Genomic DNA, 22,781 nt, shown 5'->3' on the forward strand with positions numbered 1-22,781 from the left:
CACCATTCAAGCCTTTATAGCGGCTAACAAACCCGTTAAAAAAATCTTTTTCCTAAATGCAATTTAAAATTTTCCCAGCAATGACCCAGAACTTTTCTAGCATCCTTAAGCCCCAATCTCACTCACCTGTTTCACTCAGCCAATGTCTGTTTCTCCTAATTCACCCAAAGCCATTTGACCTGAGTTCTCATAAACCTCATTTTCACTTATAGATCACTTTCTTACAAAATCTCACTCCCCCATGTTTGCCAGATTCCACCCCCCACAGTGTTCTTCATCAAGTGATTTCCCTTCACACCCCTTCCTTCAATCTCCTCCTTACCATACGGTTCTACCCAGGCTTCAAGCCTCCCCTTTCCTTGCTTCTGCTACTGTTTCAAGCTACCAGGCCTTCTCCCCTTCCCTTTAATCATAAAATATTTTTATGCCTAATGTAAACTCGATGCCACAAGTTCATCATTTCAGCCCACTCCTCAAGCCCTTGCTTTAGGGGTTATATGCTATCTGTTTTAACTCTGTGGAATCTTCTTTCTGATCTTCCTAGCACCCCCCTAATTATGACTCAGAGCAAATGACTCTCAGTCTGCATTTTCTCTGATTTCCAGAAAGCATTTCACTCCTTTCCTTGGGTTCCAGGGCCTGCCCTGGTTCTCCTCCTCCCTCTATTTCCCCTTTGTTGACTCTCTTCCTACTGATGCTGCTGAATTACTATTTCCTCTCTCAGGCCTCTTCCTTCCCTGTCCTCTCCCCTCAGTGAATTCATCAACTTTTACTGCCCTAACCATCTCCTCTAATGTGAAATATCCCAGCTTTATAGGGGCACCTGGGTGGCTCAGTTGGTTAAGTGGCTGACTTCGGCTCAGGTCATGATCTCAGGGTCCTAGGATCTAGCCCCATGTTGGGCTCCTTGCTCAGTGGGGAGTCTGCTTCTCCCTTTCCCCCTACCCTTCCCCACACCCCACTTGTGCTCACGCGCTCTCTCTCAAATAAATAAAATCTTAAACAAAAAGAAAAGAAAAAGAAATACCCCAGCTCTTATATCTTTATCTTTGGCTCTGTCTCCCTAAATCCTGGTACAGCATTTGCAATATTCATCTCCTAATTATCTGTACCAGTATATATCACAGCCAGTCCAAGCCACAGGTTTCTAAAGTCAAAACCAACTTTGGCCTTTTTCTGTCTAGATTCTTCCTTCACTCTATGCACTTTTTAGTGAATGTGACCACTCAGCTGAGTAAGCTGAAACACGTATCATTATTCAAATTTCTCAATGCTTATTTCTTATCCCCCGCACCCATGTCCTAACTCTAAACATACCTCAGATACCTCCCCTCCTTGCCAGCCTTACTGACAATCTCACTCATGCCCCACCTCTCTTTTCTGGAGTATTGCAGGAACCAGGAGTCTAACTCATATCCCTGCTACCAGTTTTGATCCACTGTAGTGCTCCATTCAACTAACAGTTTTCAAAGTGTCATCTGATTTTACCCGTTCCTTGTTAATAAGCGTCGTGTGGGCTCCTCCTCCTGTCTGAACTTCCTAACTCAGCATTTAAAACTTCTCGTAGTTTTATCCTTCTCCATCCTCATCTACCACCATCCTTCCTGCAGCAGCTTGGTTTTGAGGGACCTCACACTGTCACAACCCAGGACTTCCTAGTACACACAGGGAAGATCAATGTACTCTTGTGCTTTCTGCTGGTTGTTGACAATGGCAGAGAGAATGCTTTTCTTTGGACATTAAATTCTTCAAAAGGTAACACTATTAAACTTGCCAAGTTTTCATATCTACTGCTGGGTTTTTGTTGTTGTTGTTTAAGATTTTGTTTATTTATTTATTTGGGAGAAAGACAGACTGAGCAAAAGCAAAGGGAGGGGCTAAGGGAGAGGGAGAAGCAGATACCCTGCCCCCCCCCCCGCTCCCCCTTACCCCCTACTCCCACCCCCCATCAAGCAGGGAGACTGATGCGGGCTCAATCTCAGGACCCTGACATCATGACCTGAGCCAAAGGCAGACACTCAACCAACTGAGCCACCCATGTGCCCCCCTACTGCTGTTTTTTTAGATCTGCTTTGCTGGGTGTTCTTGGTTTTGGCTTTGGTATGTTTAACTTAGTTTTTCTACATCACCTGCTCTTTCTTTGAAAATGGTTTTTATTGCCTCTTAGATGGTGTATAACACTAAGATTTATGTCCATCCTCACAGTTAATGTAATTCAGTAAAGCCTGCACATTTTCTGTACAATCTGGAATGCTGTGCTCTCAGTGGTGGGCCTGACACAGTAGTCAAAACAGACTCATTGATATCTTTTGAAGACCAAGATCAAATAATAAATTATTTGAAGACCAATACATTATTTGGTGACCATTTACATTATAAAATGAATTGTTTCAAATGCTAAAATAGAATAAAAATGTCAAATTCTACCCTGAAGTCTACATCGTTATACAATTGAATTATGTATAACCACAAGCAACAATTAAACGTTTCCTTTTTCATGGTTTTATACCAACATACCTCTGTTTAAAATCTATTTACCTCAAATGTAGAGTCGAAGTGACCACACTTTGATCCACAAATTAACTGTCAACATTTCAGTTGTTTATTTAGTTGTTTATTTACTGTAGTTGTTTATTTACTGTAGTTGTTTATTTACCAAACTAACCAATTACTAGTAGTTGTTTATTTACCAAACTAACCAATTACTAGTTATCTTAATAAAATAACCCTTAGCAGGGTTCAGATTTCTTGTAGATTTTTAACAATTTTAATTACACCCGTGTTTGAGAATGTTTTGGTTTATATGTGCATGACTTCCAAAGGAAAATTCATTTATTAGGCTGGTAAACATAATGATTATTTAAGTGCGAAGTCACTTTATCCTTTTTTTATACAATGATTCACATACATATAAAGTATAAGAGGAAAAATAACGCCACTGTAAGGAGGACTGAGCAAATATTTCTTACCTACAGGATCAGTAGAAATTCTTTTGGTACTCTGTGGACGGTTGATCAATTTTTTATGCTATTGGAGGAAAAGGACATGGAATAAGCAGAAGAATTCATTAATTTGTGAACAAGCTACAAATAAAATCCATCTGAACGTCACCCCTATTTGAAAGAAGAACTGAACTGCACCCCTTGCAAAAGCAGATTGTGTGTTTGTGCACGCGTGCTCAGCAATTGCTTTCCTAAGATAAGGCAAAATATATTAACCTAAATCTTTCAGTGAATTTAAATTTAAGACTACACATTTAAATATTAGTATAGCAGTCATGTTAACTCTGAATAAATATTTTCCAACTTAAATTTGAAACTGTTAAAACCAACAAACATAGAGCAAACTACCTGTATACAACAAATGCGTTATTTTCGTAAAGCCCCGATGGGGAAGACACCTTGCCCCAGCCCTCAGCACAAGGCCTGGGTTTTCTAACAATAATTTTGGGGAATGAATGAGTGAATCAGTGCGCATACATGATGCCAAAAATGATCACATTTTTGAGCAGATACTATTTTAAAACCAATATTTTATCAAGAATACTCAAATATATAATCATTACTTTTCTCCGCTGTCTATAGAACAGTTTGTTCTCAGTGAATATAGGATCATGGAAACAACACAGGAGATAAAGGAACATCTAGGGTTGGAAAACTGTTCAGTGCTCTGGATAATTTATTTACCTCCCTGGTCTCCACTCTGAAATGTGATTTATTAAAAAAAAAAAAAATCTCAAAAACCAGTATACAAATGTTCATAGCAGCTTTCTTTGTAACAGCCCCAAACTGGAAACAATTAAAATTTCCTGCAGTAGTAAATGGTTAAACAAACTATGGGACATCCACACTATGGGGTACTATTCAGTAATAGAAGGGACAGATCACTGATGCAAGCAACAGTTTGCATGGGCCTCTGCCTAATGGTCGAGTGAAAAACTCCAGTCTTAAAAGGTCACATATTCTATGATTCCATCTATATCACATTCTTGAAGTTACAGAATTATAGAGATGGAGACTAGATTAGAAATTGCCAGGAGTTATGGATGGAGGGAGATGACCATAAAGGAGTAACACAAGGGAGATCTTTGTGGTGATAAAATAGCTCTGTATTTTGAATGCAGTGGTTACACAATCTACACAGGTGATAAAATGGCCTAGAACTATAGACACACATTGTATCAATGTGAACTTCTTGGTTTGGATATTGTGGTGTAGTTATGTAAAATGTAACCACTAAGGAGAATGGGGTAGAAGATACACCCCAGACCTCTCTGTACTCTATTTTCCAACTTTCTTTGAATCCATAATTATTTCAATAAAAAACTTTTTTTTTATAGAGCAAGTTTAAATACCTTTTAATTATTTGAAAAATTTTGGAAAATACAGATAATACTGAAGGAAAAAATATCTTCTACAAATAATTTTCCAAGTTTCATGTAGGTTTTTAAAAGGCTGTCTATAAAACCTGACATGGATTTACATATATGCACACACGTGTAACAGTAAATTCTACAGTAGTAACGTACAGTGGAAACAAGTTTTGCATGCATGCACTTTATTTCGTGCGTGTATGCATGAAATAAAGAATATTTCAGTGATCCGACTTAAGGTACTGGTATGAGCAATAAAGTTGTTGAAAAGCTAGTGTTTCTCATTAATACTGTCCAAATGGTCAAAATAATATATACAGAAAAGCATATGAATTAATATATTACGAGCCATACAGGCTTTCAGAAAATTGGCTGATAATCGAAGTTAATTTTTTTAAGATTTTATTTATTTATTTGACAGCGAGAGAGAGAGAGAGAGAGAGAGAGAAAGAAAGAGGGAGAGAGAACGCAGCACATGAGCTGTGGAGGGAGGGGGCAGGGGTAGCACAGGGAGAGGGAGAAGCAGGCTCCCTGCTGAGCAGGGAACCCAAGGTAGAGCTCAATCCAGAACCCTGAGTTCACGATCTGAGCTGAGGGCAGACATTTAACTGACTGAGCCACCCAGGTGCCCTTCAAAGTTAATTTTTAATGACAACGTATTCATCCAATATTCAATGGCACCAATTTTTATTGTGAAAGTGTCATTAACTATAAATGCCTCACTCCTGTAAGAACATTCTCAAAGGCAAATACCTCTAACATTTAAGACAAGAGGTGAAGTTTCTCTTATATTTGAATATTTTCCTCTGTAAACTATTGAATTGCCAAGTGCCTGATCAAAGGCAGTCCTCACATATGCTTCAACACTTTTCAAAATAAAAACTCTTTTTAAAATATTCACTTCACAGCAATGATACAAGGATCATTCAAGTGTGTTATGCTAATACATGGCACACAGCTGGTTCATAGGGAGATTTCAGTACAAGTGGTTAAATCCGAATGTCATACTTTGTAGGTATTCTTGTCATAGACATCACATAAACATGTATATAAAATTCCTATTAAGAAGTTTTAATGGGAGGAATTAGGAAATAACATAAGAACAACAAAAGTTCAAGGATATCAGTACTGTGAAATCGCAGAGTAAGTGCACATAATTTTTGGAACATCAACTACGTGCTTGAACCTCACAAAAAAAAAAAGAGAGAGAGACAGAGAGAGAGGGAAATAGCAATTTAAACAGTGAAGCAGATTCTATCTTTCCAACAAAGGGCACATGGCCTGGACTGAGCCTGAGACAAACAGACACTGTGTTTTTTCTTTGTGCAAATCATCTTCCCCCCTCGGTCATTCTTGCTTCAGAAATGTCTCATAGCATCTTGATGCACTGAGAGTGATTCTAGTGTTTAAATCTGTGTATTTTTTTACATACATGAAAATTCAAGCCCCGTCCTTCTTCTGACGCCCAACCAGAGAAGCAGTGGGTAGGAGCAGCATGGAAGTCTTGGGCTCTTTTAGACTTGAAGGCTCTATGCTGGTCTCCCACTTGGCCTCCTCATCAGGGACATTCAGTGCACCCTTCCCCTCCTCTTGTTTCCCTTTTCCTTCTTTTTTTGCATGATTTTTGTGCCCTATTTTTAAAGTTATTTATTTATTTATTTATTTATTTATTTGACAGAGAGTGAGAGCACACAAGGGGGGGAGGGGCAGAGGGAGAGGGAGAAGCAGGCCCCCCTGCTGAGCAGGGAGCCTGACCCATGCAGGGCTCCATCCCAGACCCTGGGACCACGACCTGAGCCAAAGGCAGATGTTTAACCGACTCAGCCACCCAGGCGCCCCATCTGTGCACACTTTGTGCCTTGCACACCACCTTTCAAATCTCACTAGTGCTCACTGTCTATTCCAGGCCGAACAAGGAGTCCTCTGCTTGTCCTAAGTCCTATCCCCTCACACAGATTCCCAGTATTGACCTGTGGCTCCCTGGATGCCTTCCTTGGTGGCCCTGACTTTATAATTTTTTCCTCCTTTCCTCTCTTCTCTGTTCTAATCCAAAGGTGTCATTCTGAGGCATCTTCTCAGTTCACCTATTTGGTGAAGGAAAGTTTGCTATTCTTCTAAGGTTACCTGCTTTTGTATTAATATTGAGTATTTTATTTTGCTGGATACAGTTTCTTAAATGTCACGTTCAACATGTCACTGCTTAGGAAGATTGTTGGCAAAATCTAAACCTGGCTCCCAAGCTCTCCGTAATGCACACCTACCTTGTAAAAGAGTGTAGTGCGGTGTAAGTAGCAGTTTTCCCTTCACTGTGAGCCTCGCAAAGGCGTCAGCATAAAATCATAAGGCATTCAGATATATACAGATTTGTCTTATTTATACTGTGAGTGCAGTGCAGGCCTCATTCACTTAGAAGTGGTTGAAAAACTTGGAAGCAAAGAAAGCCATTCTCACCTGAAATGGTACTGTGTCTTGAGTTTTATAGGCCATTGTTGTTGAGACTCCTTCAATTATTATTCTTTCCGCGTTGCCTAAATACAACCCTGTTACTGAATTCTTAAAACTAAGCAAACCATTTTTTAGTTGAGCTCATATATATGCCATCTTGATCTATTTTTGTGCAACCCAAAAAACCGGACTGGGGCACATCTATTATTTTACCCAACATTATTTCCCAAGGCACCTTCAAAAGCTCCCCTTCATTATGTTTTACCAGTCCAAGAACCTGCTATGATCAGTCGTGGCTCTATTTGTTACATTGGAATGTCTTTGAGAACCCAAAGGCATCTTGTCCCTATATTAATTCTTCACAGCACTGGAAATGGTATCGTATACATAGGGTAGTATAAACTATTTATATGATGATATTTTCTCTTGACTTGAATGATCTCCTCCTACCAATCCTACCATATTTTTAAGGCACCAGTCAAATTTCGCTTCTTTTATCAACTGCTCTAATCCCTGGTTTCATATCTGGGAATTTAGGTACTATCACTCAATTTATCTTTTAACTTAATATATTGCCTTGTGTTGCTGTTAATGACATTCAGAGATGCTTATTTTCTCTCCCCGGTTTGGCTTTTAATACTTTATTGTATCCTTTTTCTTTTTCAAGCAAATGAATAACTTTATTAACACGGCAACTTTTTTTCCATTCATAGTAGGGTTTTGACCCCAAGTACTTATCAGTTGTGCTATGTAAATGAACTTATGGCTGGACTACTTACAGAACCTTGAAGAGACCAATTCCCTGTCCAGTGTAGGGTCCAATGTAGACAGTCCTCACTTTTCTTCACCAGCCCTTCAGGCCTTTGTAAATATCTCTTTCATTTTATGCCCAGAATCCCCTGAAATGCATCAAGGGATTCCATCAACCTGTATAGAATACCAAGATCTTGTCTTCTGTTCTAGGTTCCATGTCAAATAAAGCTGAGTTAGGCTGTCCAACAAACTGACCAAACAGTTCTGTCAGTTAGTGTGTCACATAAAGTTTAAGTTTTGAAGAAAACACATCCCTCCTCCTTTGATCTCACCCGGATATTAAAGTCTCAAATATAGACAATGGCATCCTCATCTCCTTCTTCTGCTTCATCCTTCCTAGCCTTACCAGCCCCGTTCACATTTCCAGCTGAGGTCTGGTCCCTTCTTCAGCTTCTTCACCCCTTGTTGCATGGAGTTGTCTTCTGGAAGTAATGGAGCTCCTTCAGCACCTCCAGAGCTGGAGAAATCCAATTCAGAGTCTCATGATTCACACCCAGACCCAAAGTTCTGGGGAGATATCCACTCACACAGGAAAGAGCAAAGCACCTTAACAATTAGAAATAACCAAAGTCCAGGAACAAATGCGACTCCTGCAAGAGTTTACAATCTAGGCCCTAATTCTCTTGTGTGAGAGCATTTTCAAAAAAAAAAAAAAAAAAAGTTACTTCCCCAAACAAAACATTTAACAATCCAAATTCATACTGAAGTCATCAACCACAGACCAACCATAACAGAAGCATAGTACCAGTGAGGACAGCATGCAAACAGAAAAGAGAAAAAGAAAGAGAAAACACAAAAGGCTCTCTAGTTTCAGCTTCTCTATGATGTCAGTCAGTCTACATCAGGTGACCAGAAACCACTGGCTGCAAACTGCTGATCCCCCAAGATGATGTATGTGCTTTTCTCTATCTCCTAGACTAGGTTAATCAATACCTCACTGCCATTTTTAGAATCTCTTTGGCATTCTTTGCATTTTTTGGTCACTCCAAGACTCCATCTTTTGCATTCTAAAGATGATCCAGAGTGCTTTCCTCCAAGCATGAGGATGAGCAGACTGTCCATTTTCCATGGCTTGCTCCTACTCTTTATATAAGCTCTTCCCTGCACTCGAGTGTAAGATGTAATGTCCTCCTGCATCTTGCTGATGATTGGAAGCAGAAATTGCTTGCAATCTTCCTTAGCCTCCAGGACTTCCATGTTCTCTGGTTCTGATCGTTTGATGATGACCGAGGACTGCATTTTTCCTGCTAACCCAGAGCTACAGTATCCATGTGGGCAGAGCAGCAGTGACAAAATGGAGACCCAGCTGTCAACCAGAGCTCTACATGTTGAGGCCCCTTTCAAGACATGACAGTGCCTCTGTTTTTATATATATATATATGATTTATTTATTCAGAGAAAGATAGAACAGCAGGGGGAGCAGCAGGCAGAGGGAGAAGCAGGCTCCCCACCAAGCAAGAAGCCCGAAGCGGGACTCAATCCCATGATCCTGGGATCATGACCTGAGCCAAAGGCAGACACCCAACCAACTGAGCCACCCAGGCGTCCCTGTGTCTCTGTTTAAATAAATCTTTAGGCCCATGATGGAGGTGCCACATCAGAAAACCACAACTTCGATAATTTTTGTGTGCCTGTAAATTCTCTGCTCGACCAGAAACGCAGTATATCCAGCTAGCCCATCCCCAAAGGTCAAGCCAACTCTGAGCCTCTCACGTCAAACAAGATTGACTACGTGGCCCCAGCCAATCAGATGTTTTCCATTTGTCGCTTCCTTGTTCTTTAGTTGTCCTATAAAAGCATCTTGCCATCCACACCATTTTGTAGTTCTCTGAGACTGTCTACTTCATGAAGTATTAAATAAAGTTAGTATCACCTCAATTGTCTTCTTTAATCATTTTTTAACACCAATTTATGGACACGCTGCTCATAGAACCTATTATATGCTTTTCTATATCTTCTTTCATTTCAGTACTTATATTTACCAAATGGCTGCCACACCGAACCTCAAGAAATACCCCACAGCCCCGAGGACCCTCTGTGGACAATCACGAGGAATGTTATCATCATAAATTTAAGGTCTGCCATTTCAGCGGGGACCAGGGCTGCTCAGCAATGTTTTTATGTATCCCTGAAGATTCTTCCATGGTTCCCTACGGTGAATATTTCAAAGTTTTACCACTCTTTGCAAGACCTCTGCCTCACCCCTAACTGCCACTCTCTTGGCAAGGGGTTTTATCTTCTACTCACTGAGAAAATAAAGCCGTAGTTCTCAAACCTTAGTGTTCATGAAAATTAATCTGAAATAAAAGGCAAAAAAAAAAAAAAGAAAAGAAAAGAAAAGAAAAGCTCCCAGCTTGATTCCATGGGCCTCAGATAAGGCCATATTCATACCAAGCCAACTGGGTGACTCTGATACTGAAGTATGGTGGCTGCACTTAGAAAAACACTATCAAGTAGGACCTACATCAGTTATCAATTTGTACCCCAAACGGATCGTACCGAATGCACAGAAGAATGAAAGAAATATCTTTATCCAAAAAATGATGAAGATTTCTAATACCAGGACCAATGTGAAATTCGGCTTGCTTCTTACATACCTAACCCTGTAGGAGTACAGTACTCATAATCATGACTAGTTCATAAATGACCTCACAGGGGTCACACAGACGACTTAGCTCTGGTGCCCCCTCCTCATCCAGAATCTCTAGCTTCTGGCACAGTCCTCTCCAAGTGTTCTGAGCAGTCTCCCAGGCTTTCCTCTCTTGGCAGCCACCCTGTGCCACTAGGTACCCCTTCCTCAGTGTTCAGCCAGGCCATGCAGCCACCCGTGCTCCTTTTGTGGGCACAGCAGTTTCCCTTCCCGGGACTCCCGTGTGCAGTATGGCCGGGTGCGCCATGATGGCTTCTACCCATACTGCACTATGGCTCCAGAGGTGTCGTATGAGCACCGCGGTCCACGCCCGCACTCAGGATAGGTTTGCTCTGAGGCTGCTCTGCCGTCGTTCCGCCGCATCCTGATTGGCTCCGCACAGAGCTCACGCTTGTTCCTCGTTTTTTCCTACGCAAAGCAGTTCTGCACTGGTGGCCCCCCTAAACCCTCCTGGTGTGTATGCCCTGTGGTCAGACGTGGTGGAATGGAGAAAGCGGCTCCCTACCCATTGCGTCACATGACAGTAGAGTAATGTTGATTGTGCCCTCATGTGTCAGAGAGTTTAGGGAAAGAGGTCTTCTGTTTTTAAATTAAAAGCTTTCTCTTTAGGACACAATCATGTATCCAAGGGGCCAAACTGGGAAATAGCTTTCACTAACAACTGTGGCACTCTATTCTGATAGCTTCTGATGCTTTAAATATATGTTAATATTCTGTGTATTTAACATAGAATATCTAATATATGTTTATATGTATTTAATAAAATATATTTATATACTTAGTGTACAGTTGACCCTTGAACGATACAGGTTTGAACTGTATGGATCCACTTATACATGGATTTTTTTGGTAAATACAATACAGCACAGTAAACGTATTTTATTTTCCTAATGATTTCTTTTTTTTCTTTTTTTTTTCATGTCACCATACAGCACATCATTAGTTTTTGATGTAGTGTTCCATGATTCATTGTTTGCATATAACACCCAGTGCTGCGTGCAATACATGCCCTCCTTAATACCCTTCACCAGGCTAACACAAACCCCCATCCCTCTCCCCGCTAAAACCCTCAGATTGTTTGGTGGAGTCCATAGTCTCTCATGGTTCATCTCCTCCTCTGATTTCCCTCCCTTCATTTTTCCCTTCCTTCTCCTAATGTCATCCCTGCTATTCCTTGTGTTCCACAAGTAAGTGAAACCATAAGATGATTGTCTTTCTCTGCTTGACTTACTTCACTTGGCATAATCCCCTCCAGTTCCATCCATGTCCATGCAAATGGTGGGTAGTCATCCTTTCTAATGGCTGAGTAATATTCCATTGTATATATGCACCACATCTTTATCCATTCGTCTGTTGAAGGGTATCTAGGCTCCTTCCACAGTTTGGCTATTGTGGACATTGCTGCTATGAACATTGGGGTGCATGTGGCCCTTCTTTTCACTACATCTGTATCTTTGGGATAAATGCCCAGTAGTGCAATTGCTGGGTCATAGGGTAGCTCTATTTTTAACTTTTTGAGGAACCTCCACACTGGTTTCCAAAGTGGCTGAACCAACTTGCATTCCCACCAACAGTGTAAGAGGGTTCCTCTTTCTCCACATCCTCTCCAACATTTGCTGTTTCTTACCTTGCCAATTTTTGCCATTCTAACTGCTGTAAGGTGGTATCCTAATGATTTTCTTAATAATATTTGCCTTTCTCTAGCTCCCTTTATTGTAAGAATACAGCATATAATCTGTGTAACATACAAAATATGTATTAATCAACTTGTGTTTATTATCGGTAAGGCAACTAGTCAATAGTAGGCTATCAGTAGTTAAGTTTTGAAGGAGTCAAAAGTTACATGTGGATTCTCAGCTGTTCAGGGGACAGCACCCCCAATCCTCACATTGTTTAGGGGGCAGCTGTATATAAATGTGTATGTGTGTTTTTAGGCAAATCCACCCGGACCCCTGTGAATGGAATTCTGTCAGGTCATATCACATTTACTCAGTTATTTCAGCCCCAGTGAATATAGGTTAATTTCTTCCCCAGAAAATACCTCAACTTTCATATAAATAATCTTCCAGGCTGGTAAACCCTCAGCACCCATTTATCAGGCAAGTCTGAAACTCTCAGAATTGAGCCCGCTTCAGTTATTTACAAATTTTTTTTCTTCTTGGTTATTTCATCTATCTTTGCCAAAAATACTGTGAGGAAAATGAAGGAGCTCGAACTGTTTTCCTTTCTGATCAGTGAGGATAGCAAGGGTCAAGAGCGGTGGAGGTCTCCTGGCTGGGACCTCGGAGAGAGTGAGTGGGGGGTTGAACCCCACTGTGATTACTTCCCTAATACAAGGCTGCTTGAGCATGCGGACTCCGGGGTGTGTCTGAGCTTAAACCCCTCTCTGTCAATTGTTGGCCCTCGGGAGTCAACTCATGCCTCAGTTTCCTAAACCTTGAATTTATTATCATTATCTTATCTACTTCTTAGGTTTGTAGTGAGCTTTAAATGAAAGAAAATAATGTACTTTAGCTGAAATAAAATGCAATAGCTTAGTTGAGCTCCTTGCACACCGTGGGTACTCAACAAAAGTCACCTGTCGAACTAGAGTCTCGTGTGGCATGCAGAAAGACTGTATATCCCTCCCAAATGTGAATACATAGATGATTGTCCTAAGATCCATTTGTAACTAAAGCTAATCCATTAGGTAAAGCTTTATGTATAGCAAGACCTGATCTGAGTGTTACCATGACATGAAAATATCAGAGACCCTCTCTTTCCAGGTCTTCTCACAGCTGGGCTCACATCTAGTCTCTGAGGGGCTTAGAAAGAAACACACTGTTTCCATCTTGGCCAGGATTCAGCCTCATTACATTGTGCTTTCAGGATGCTTAGGTTGGTGCTGGGGTTAACTAAGTTAACCTCACTCCAGAAACATGTGCATGAGAACAAGAATGAGAAACAATGTGGCGCAAGCAGCTGCCCCGACTGACGATTGCCTTTAGGGCTGATTTGTTTGATAACGTAAGTCATCATTGTGCACCCCTCCCCCCTTCTAGCCCAGGACAAACTTGCACCGAATGAGGGAGTTCAGCAAGGATGATGGGGTGAAATTCCTGCAGAGATCACCGCAATAATCCAAAAAACTTAATATAAAAGTAAAAAAAGGGGAGGCGGAGTCAGAACAATTATAAATCCTTCCCATGATTTCACACATATATTGAAGTGCTAAGTGGAAACAATGACATAATATGATGATATCTTGGAATCCCACAGGAATATCCTATTTTGGGGCACCTGGGTGGCTCAGTATGCTGAGTGTCTGGGTTTCGGCTCTTGTTATGATCTCAGGGTCCTGAGATTGAGCCCCACGTCAGGCTCCTCCCTCAGTACAGAGTTTGGTTGTCCCTCTCCCTCTGCTCCTCCCCCTGCTCTCTTCTTTCTCTCTCTCAAATAAATTAATAAAATCTTTTTCTAAAAAAAGGAATATTCTATTTTAAATTGTAACAGGTGCTAATTCTAAGAGTACCCACAGTAATATTATTGCTATGGGCAGATACAGAAATAATAAGAAGTAGAGGTTTTCTCTTTAATTTCTACCTGTCTGCTAGTTTTTGGGGCTTCTACTAGAGAACCAGTTTTTATGTCAAGTAACGTGAAAACTTTCTGACACTAGAAGCACCATCAAACATGGATGCCACCTAGCCTGGCAGATCAACGTCAGTAACATATAACAAACGAACAAAAATGCCATGCTGATGTTATTATTTTATATTTACCCTACAGCACTTTTGCATAAAGAGACTTTCACTGGTTAATTATTATGATATCTTGTGGCCACAACTCCTCCATCCAGTCTTAACTCCCACACCCTTCCTACCTCCACACACCTATTGCAGAATTTTCTCGTAAATGGGTCATTTATTTTGTAGTTAGAAGACATTCAAGTGAAAGTGTATGAATAATAATGGACCAGGGAAGTATGTATAATTAGGATGTTTCTGTGTATCGTTAGCACAGATTTTACCAGAAGCCTTTATGATACCATAGCTGAATACTGGCTTTCCCTGCTTCCTCTCACTCTATTTTTATCTTGCATAAAGGTCTCTGCAACTACATAATGACTGCCATTTGCTCAACTTGAGCCCATTTATTGCATCATAATAGGAAATTGTATATTCTCCATCTTTCTAACGTACGACTTCTATAGAATTCTTAATGGCTTTGCATTGTAAATAAGTTAGATAGACTATTGATCAAAGACATCATCTGGTAGAAATGATTAATGTTAGCATAAAACTTTGTGCTGCAGTTATGGGGGCAACATAACACCAAATCAAATTCAAGCTAGTATCCGTGTGGAGCTGGGATGTGCTGGTGTGAAGAACTGGGCTAGACTTGTAGATCCCAGGCAGGCATGTAAGAAGCTGGATGTTGCCACTCTGTCCTAAATAAGTAAAAACGTTGAACAAACTGAAAAATCAACAACTCTTTTTTAGGTCCATCAGACAAGTGAGGCCACGGGGTGAACCTCTGTCCCCAAAATTGAAGAGACTGACAGATGAATACAGAGCATCACAGCTTACCAGAGCAGAAACCCACGAGCAGAAACTGCCTCCAGACTCATGCCAGGTAAGGAAACTGTAACTAGAATTGACAAATTGCTGGACGCTTAATGTGAACAGATCTAAGGGTGAAAAACTTCAGAGAGACTCAGTCAAATGGGACTCACACACTTTTGGGAATTTCGCCTCCATGAACCTCAACCAGGTTCTCATAGTGAAAGCTAAGAAAAAAAATCCCCCTGCTCCCAGCAGGAAGAAGGGGAAAAGACCATTTTTTAAAATATACCAGAGTTCTGTTCTTCTTAACAAAGTCTGTCCTTAGTAGGAACTGTATAACCAGAGCCTCATCTGCTGGGGTCTTATTAGAGTCTCACTGACTGGGGAGGGGAGGGAAATGCCCAGCTCCAGGTCCCTCTAACTTTCTACATGGAGGAAGGGAAATGCCCAGCTCCAGGTCCCTCTAACTTTCTACATGGAGGAAGGGAAATGCCCAGCTCCAGGTCCCTCTAACTTTCTACATGGAGGAAGGGAAATGCCCAGCTCCAGGTCCCTCTAACTTTCTACATGGAGGAAGGGAAATGCCCAGCTCCAGGTCCCTCTAACTTTCTACATGGAGGAAGGGAAATGCCCAGCTCCAGGTCCCTCTAACTTTCTACATGGAGGAAGGGAAATGCCCAGCTCCAGGTCCCTCTAACTTTCTACATGGAGGAAGGGAAATGCCCAGCTCCAGGTCCCTCTAACTTTCTACATGGAGGAAGGGAAATGCCCAGCTCCAGGTCCCTCTAACTTTCTACATGGAGGAAGGGAAATGCCCAACTCCAGGTCCCTCTAACTTTCTACTTGGAGGAAGGGAAATGCCCAACTCTAGGTCCTTCTAACTTTCTACATGGAGGAAGGGAAATGCCCAGCTCCAGGTCCTTCTAACTTTCTACTTGGAGGAAGGGAAATGCCCAACTCTAGGTCCTTCTAACTTTCTACATGGAGGAAGGGAAATGCCCAACTCCAGCCCCCTCTAGCCATCCTGTTCCCCAGAATGGGGAGGTTAGGAGGAAGACTGAGAGACACATGTGAAGTTCATAGTCCAGAGATACAACATCACTGAACACTGAGACCCCATCACAGGACTATAGAACACCTCCCCTCACCCAAATCTTACCACTATATTACTCAAGGCCTATTTGCAGTAGTTCCTTTTACCCAGTACAGCGTGTTCAGTTACCAAGAAAAAAAACAAGACATACGAAAAGGCAAAAAACACAATTTTAGGAAACAGAGCAAGCATCAGAACCAGACTCAGATATGACAAGGATGTTAGAACTAGCGGACCGAAAATTTTAGAAAACTAGGATCAATACACTAAGGGCTCTGATGGAAAAAGCAGACAGTACTTAAGAGCAGATGGGCAATGTAAGCAGAAAGGTGGAAATTCTAAGGAAGAACCAAAAAGGAATGCTGGAGCTCAAAAACACTGTAACAGAGATGAAGAATGGCTTTGACAGGTCTATCAGTATGGCTGAGGAGGGAATTCCTGAGGGTCTCTCAATAGAAATCACCAAGTTAAAAATGAAAGAGAAAAAAAAAAGAGGTAAACAGAACATCCAAGAACTGTGGAACTACTACAAAAACCATACATGTAATAGAAATTCCAGAAGGAGAAGAAATATATAAAGGAACAGAAGAATGATATGAAGTAATAGTGAGAATTTCTGCAAATGAATGTCAGAGATGACACCACAGATCAAAGAAGCTCAGAGACTACCATGCAGGACAAATGACAGACCAATACAGAACTATTATTATTTCATTCCAAACCCATGACAATAGTTTGAATAGCTGTCATCCCCGTTTCACAGATGTAACTTCTCCAAGGTAACATGGTCTTAAAACCTAGGTCTGTCTGAAGCCCTAACTTAAACAGTGAATCATATTGCCTCCAGATAATGATATCAGCTACTATTTTTTGTTATTTACCAGGTACAGATAATTCCTCTAACCATTTAAAGTATATCATATAATCTCAGTATAGTCTACTCTATCAACGACCTTGTGACATAGGTATTATTATGTCTACTTTACAAATGAGAAAACTGAGGCTGAGAGAGGTAAAATAATTTGACCAAAAATATTTAAACGAACACTTGTAAGAATACAGATTCTTTATTTTTAACCTGCAAGTCAAAACTTGTATGTAAAGTGAAGGTTGAAAGTGTAACGTAAGATGTTCACTCAACCATTCTAGTACTTCTTGTGTCATGCTCACCATTTACATCTATCGATTTTACTGGTCTGGACGGGGAGCCAGCATTGGGTGAAGGGAAAGAGCTCAGCTCAGCTCCTACTCATACTTCTTCTTCTTCTTTTTTTTTTTTTTTAAAGATTTTATTTATTTATTTGACAGAGATAGAGACAGCCAGCGAGAGAGGGAACACAAGCAGGGGGAGTGGGAGAGCAAGAGCAGGCTCCCAGCAGAGGAGCCTGATGTGGGGCTCGATCCCATAACGCCGGGATCACGCCCTGAGCCAAAGGCAGGCGCTTAACCGCTGTGCCACCCAGGCGCCCCCCTACTCATACTTCTTATTAAACCTGTCATCTTAATGTATTCCCTTTGCGCCTTGTGTTCCTCATTTACAAAATGGGCGTGATACTTGTCCCTGCTTCATAGTGCCATTGAAGGGAACATTGAGTTGTTTTTAAATTTTTATTTATTTATTTTTAGTAATCTCTACACCCCATGTGGGGCTTGAAATCACAATCCCGAGATCAAGAGGCATGTGTTCTACCCACTGAGTCAGCCAGGTGCCCCAGAAACACTGAGTTCTATCATGAAACTTAAAGCAGGGCATTGTATGTAATAAGCGCTCAAAATAATAGCTGTCATTACTTGATATTTTTCTCTTTAAAATATTACTTTTTTAACCTACACAAATACATTTTTAAAAGAAACGGATATTTCTGTCATAAGTGGAAAAACAATTTCACTTATATAACCACATGGAAACCTTAAAAATAAATAAAATTAAAACAGTATTAATGAATTCTGTTGCCAGCCAAGATTTCTGAGCCTAAGAATTGTTCTCTGCTTGTTAACAGGGGAGCTTTTGTGTTAGAGAGATATGAAAATATGCTAACACTAACTTGAGATGTACTCAGAGGGTCAGGGAAAGGATTAGAGAAGGAATAACTCCCTCACCATGTGAATCCATTTTATTTAAAGCTGGTGTGTTACCATCCTTAAAAAAGAAAAGAAGAAAAAAAAAAGAAAAAAAAACTTGCAATTTGGAAAAAAAGCAGTATAACTGAACATCCCCTTTTATTTGCTGGGAATCATATCTTTTACTATACACATATATGGAAAGTTATTTTTGTTCTTTTAAAACCATAGTGAATATTTTGAGGGAATCTGCATTATAAATCATCAAAAAAAAGCAAAGAATGTGAACTTATAACCTAAGCCAGAGAAAGCTGGGGCCTTCATCACGTGAAAGGGATAGCAATTATCTCTGCTCCGAAAATGAGGTGTTATGAACTGTTGTCACCACATGAGTTAAACAGAGGACCTTATTGAGCTGTTCCGAAGTGACTCTGCCTTTAACACCAAGATGATAGAGAAAGTCTGCTTCTGCCTCAGAAGCAGAAAAATCCCAAACAACAAAGGAAACCACCATCCGAGCCTACGGCAGCTCATTTTCAAAGCTTAGTTTCAACAAAAGGTCCAACCCGTCTGGCTCTCTGAAAGGTCTAGAATTGCCAAACACTCTGAAGGGGCAAAGACGAGGAGAGGCATCATGACATGGTAATAAAAGTGACAGATGTAAGGTAAGCAAGGATCTGGCTTGCTCAAGGGACAAGGGGACATGGAACAGCATGGAACAGGAAGACTTTGAAGTCTGGGTTGTAGCACAGCCTCTGGCCCTGGGAGGTGGTGCAAGTCTAGGCAAGTCATCTACACTCCCTTACTGAACTCTCTGAGACAGAGACCACGGATCCTACCACCCAAGTACGCTGGGGGTAGATCGAAATAAAGTCTGTGAAGGACATGACCTACACTGAAAATTCAACCGACTGTGGCAGAGACACAAATGCAATGTGTGGACATTTTTTGAAACTTGTTTTTGAACAAATTAACTATAGAAAGAAAAAATGGAGTTAGGAGGTAAATATAAAACATGGGTTGGGAGGTAGATGCTATTAAGTAATAATTGCTAATATCATTGGGTGTAACAATTGTACTGTGTTTTTTTAAAGTCCTTGCCCTCTTAGAAAACATATAGAATTATTTACAAGTAAAGTGATACAGTAGCTGTGACAAAACAGTGGTATTAGATGAAACGAGAATGGCAAGGGTGTCTGGGTAGCTCTGTTGGTTAAGCATCTGCCTTGGGCTCAGGTCATGATCCCAGGGTCCTGGGATGAAACCCTGCTCAATGGGAAGTCTGCTTCTCCCTTTCCCTCTGCCCTTCCCCACTGCTCATGCTCCCTCTCTCTCTCCTTTTCTCTCAAATAAATCAATAAAATCCTTTTTAAAAAATGGCACAAGATGATGGGTCCATGTAAATTCATTATGTATCCTCTCTATTTCTGTGTGCCATTGAAAATCCCCTTCCTACCCCATAAACTTTTAAAATAAATTAAAAGACTCCAACATCAGTCAATACATATCCTCTTGTTGTTTTCATCGTGGATGTTATTGTAATTGCACAGTCAGAGTAGAACTTCCTGAAGGCTTAGGCAGAAATGCTTGGCCCACACAATAAAAGGAAGTGCTTCTACACAGAGAAATTTGAAGACCAGCATAAACCCACAGAGAAGTAAGATTAACGTAAGAGAGAGAGGGGGAAAAAATAGGTTTAGAGAAAGAAGAGCTGACCGAGAGTGGTCTAGTTTGGAGATAAATCTAGAAATTAACTTTTTATGGAAATGAAACCACACTGCTACCAATCCCAGAAAAAATCCCAATCCCTATCTTTGTTTAAGCTCAGGTCTTTCTTAGTCTTAAGACTGTGTTCATTTTACTGCAGTCAAGCTTATGTTTTGTTTTTTCTTTAGTTTTTTCGATTACTTCTTAGAAAATGGCTCTTTTTATTTAGGGCTTTAATTTGATTATGGCTTTGTCAAGAGGAAGGGAGTAAGTATCTCTCAGCCTTTGAAGAAATCAGTTAAAGGAAACAGCTTCAGGACCCTGGTAACCAGATAGACCAATTCCAGAAACCCCACCTGATCTAAGGAGCTGGGACACATGGAAGGAAGGGGCTTTCAAGGATGGCTACAGATATAAAGTGAGGAAGGTTCTAGATAACTCAGGAACTATAGATAAGACATACATGGAGTCAATAAAGAAAAGTCATCAAAATCGGTCTGGAATAGATAAATACAATTTTGAAATTAATGTCTCCATGTTAATTTTTTTTTAAATCTGCCAAAGGGCAAAGCCATACATATATGAGAGTTGCAGCGTGGCACATGGCAAACACTGGGTAAATGTTAACTATTGCTAATATACTTGACACTTTGCTCACTATTCCAAGCAATTCTGGCAAAAGCAGATGCCCTTGATCCCTAAATGCAGCTATGTGTGAGACACTATTGATTTTAGAAGCAGCTCAACAAATCGAACGTACACAACACTGTTCAAATTTATATAAACTACCTCCTCTTTATTGCTCCACTTTTAAATTATAATCCTGATGAGGTTTTGTCAATCCTGAAGACCTGTCAAAGTGCCTGTTCAACTCTGAGCCTTGTTTTTTCTAGCATATTCTAATTTCTAGATTCTAAAATTAGATTCTAATATCTAATTCCAATATTCTTTTGTAGAATTTTTTTTTTTGAGTTTCCTGATTTTTTTGCTTTGTTTAGTTTTTTTGGCTTAGAGATAGGAGTAGCCTTTCCAACAGAAAGAGTGTTATGAATGTTACCAGGAAAGGGGGAAAGGCCTGGATAGCCACAAACATCTTCCTTCCAGGTCTGGCCACAACTGTAAAATCCCCACATTAGTCATTGCTTTGAAGGCATGACAGGCTTCTGCTAAATGTAACTAATAGCTGGGAAAGCAAACCCGTAAAGCTTTTGTGGGCTACTAAGACTCTTCCTTCAATTGCTTTATCAATTTCCCCAGCATGCATTCATTTATTCATTAGACAGTTTAAGAAAACATTATTGAATGCATACCCAGGTGATGGGATTACAAAATGGAACGGACTATGCCTCCAGCCCTGAAGGAACTCAGTTACCAAAGGAGACGCTAGGTATCACGGTGAGTGCCACCTTTGGAATCAGACAAACTGGATTCCCACAGTAGCTTTGCCACTCTCCAGCTATTTTCCCTTGAACAAGCTTCTCCATGCCTCAGTTTCTTCACCCGCCTACCCTTTCAGTAAGTGAGTTAATATGTGTCAATGCTTTATCAAGGTACTTGTAGTAGATAATAACTGTGAGTTATTGTCATTACTGTTATGACTATATAAATAAAAATAAGAGACTATTGCTTTGTATATGTTCAAAGAGCTATGGTTATAGAACCAGGGCAGTGCCTAATTGTGCCTGGGAAATTTAAAGGCTTCTTCTATAGAGATGATAAGAGAGCTAAGTGTGGAGTCAGTGCTGTCCCAAGAGCAGCTGTGGGAAGAAACTCTGAGGTAGTTAAGACCATAATGTCTGAAAGAAATGGGACCTTCCGTGGCACTGGAGCAAAAGATAGCAGTCTGGTAAATGTAATATGAAGGGGTTGAGGGTAGATGGTGGGGTTTTGTGAAGGGCCTTATGCGCCAGGGTGAGTGGCTTGGACCTTGATCAACAGCTATAGAGGGACATTTGGTAAGTTTTAGAAGACTGATAAAATCGTATTTGTTTTTGAGAAAACCACCCTGTCTGTTGTGTGGTGTAGAGCAGTAAAGGGGGCTGGTGATAAGCCTTTAAGGAGAAAGTCACAACCATCTATTGTTTAGGGCCATGTTTGGGGAAATAGAGATGCAATGGAAGTTTGAACACAATTCCCAACTAAAGTCAGTGAAATACTACGTGGTGTCATAGGACCATCGCTCAAAGCAGTCTCCTGGGGGCCACCCTCAGAAGCTTCCCTCCACAACTGCCTCTCTCTCTCAGTGTCTCTCACATCTACCTCCCAACCCCCACACAAGTTCTCGCCATCACCAAGCCCAGTTGGTCCCAAATCCTAAACCTCTCTGCTCTCTGCTTGCCTTCCTTACTGGCATGGGCTCAACACCAGGCCATCGCCCTCTCTCCCATGCTCTACCTCATTAGCCCTTTTCTGTACTGTGGCTGAGCTCACCTCTTTCTAAGTTATCCCTACAGACTATCGCAATGATATGCTAACAAAATTCGATCATGTCACCCTCCTAGTTAACATTTTCCAATGGCTTGCTGTTACTTATAGGATAAAAGATAAGCTTAATTATACACTGATTGGATACCTACTTCTCCAACCTCAGTTAAAGCCACACATTCCAAGAATACCAGCGGCTGAGACTTTTTTTGTTTGCTCATACTCCAAGGATCTCTGGTTTGAAGCTCTACTTCATACATGTTCTCTGTATCATGAAATCAATCACATTTTTCTTGACAAATTTTGACAGAAGGCCCTACCTTATAACAATTTCACAGAGACATTTGGTTGAGGTAACAAGGCATTCAAAGCCCTCTATAATCTTTCCCCAATTTATTTCCAATGTGATTTTTCCAAATCTTCCACTCAAACCACACAGATCTACACGTTGTCCTTTCTTGAAACATATCTTATGCTTTGCCACTTCAAAGTTTCAGCTCATGCCATCCCTCTTATGTGGAACCCACTGCCTCTTTCCCTGTTCCTTTCCAGAACCTAGACATTCTCTCCATGTGTCCTGCTCTGTGAAGTGTCCCAGGTCAGCTCAGCTACAGGAATCTGTCCCTTCTCTGAAATGTCCTAGCACTTACCATCTCGGCCATTCATTTACAG

The 22,781-nt window shown here is 40.8% G+C and overlaps 2 protein-coding genes across 20 annotated transcripts in view; one reads left to right on the forward strand and one right to left on the reverse strand.

Annotated features, from left to right (window-relative positions):
* ARAP2 (ArfGAP with RhoGAP domain, ankyrin repeat and PH domain 2) overlaps positions 1-22,781 on the forward strand; it is a 562,492-nt gene that overhangs the window by 282,580 nt on the left and 257,131 nt on the right. For 17 of the 19 annotated variants that reach the window (XM_087864225.1, XM_087864226.1, XM_087864224.1 and 14 more), the window contains one exon: positions 14,762-14,894. The gene's annotated coding sequence lies outside the window, so the exon portion shown is untranslated. Of the gene's footprint in view, positions 1-9,599; positions 9,707-9,734; positions 9,786-14,761; positions 14,895-22,781 lie in introns of those variants that run through there. The other 2 variants (XM_087864222.1, XM_087864233.1) reach the window with 2 other exon arrangements.
* The window catches only part of DTHD1 (death domain containing 1), a 73,469-nt gene that overhangs the window by 10,349 nt on the left and 40,339 nt on the right, over positions 1-22,781 (reverse strand). Inside the window, 1 exon segment of the mRNA XM_045770553.2 lies at positions 2,970-3,027. Coding sequence (XP_045626509.2) covers positions 2,970-3,027 — 58 coding nt within the window.

This window comes from Ursus americanus, chromosome 8, assembly GCF_024610735.1.
Source record: "Ursus americanus isolate L20-20 chromosome 8, mUrsAme1.1.p, whole genome shotgun sequence".
Classification (NCBI taxonomy): domain Eukaryota; kingdom Metazoa; phylum Chordata; class Mammalia; order Carnivora; family Ursidae; genus Ursus; species Ursus americanus.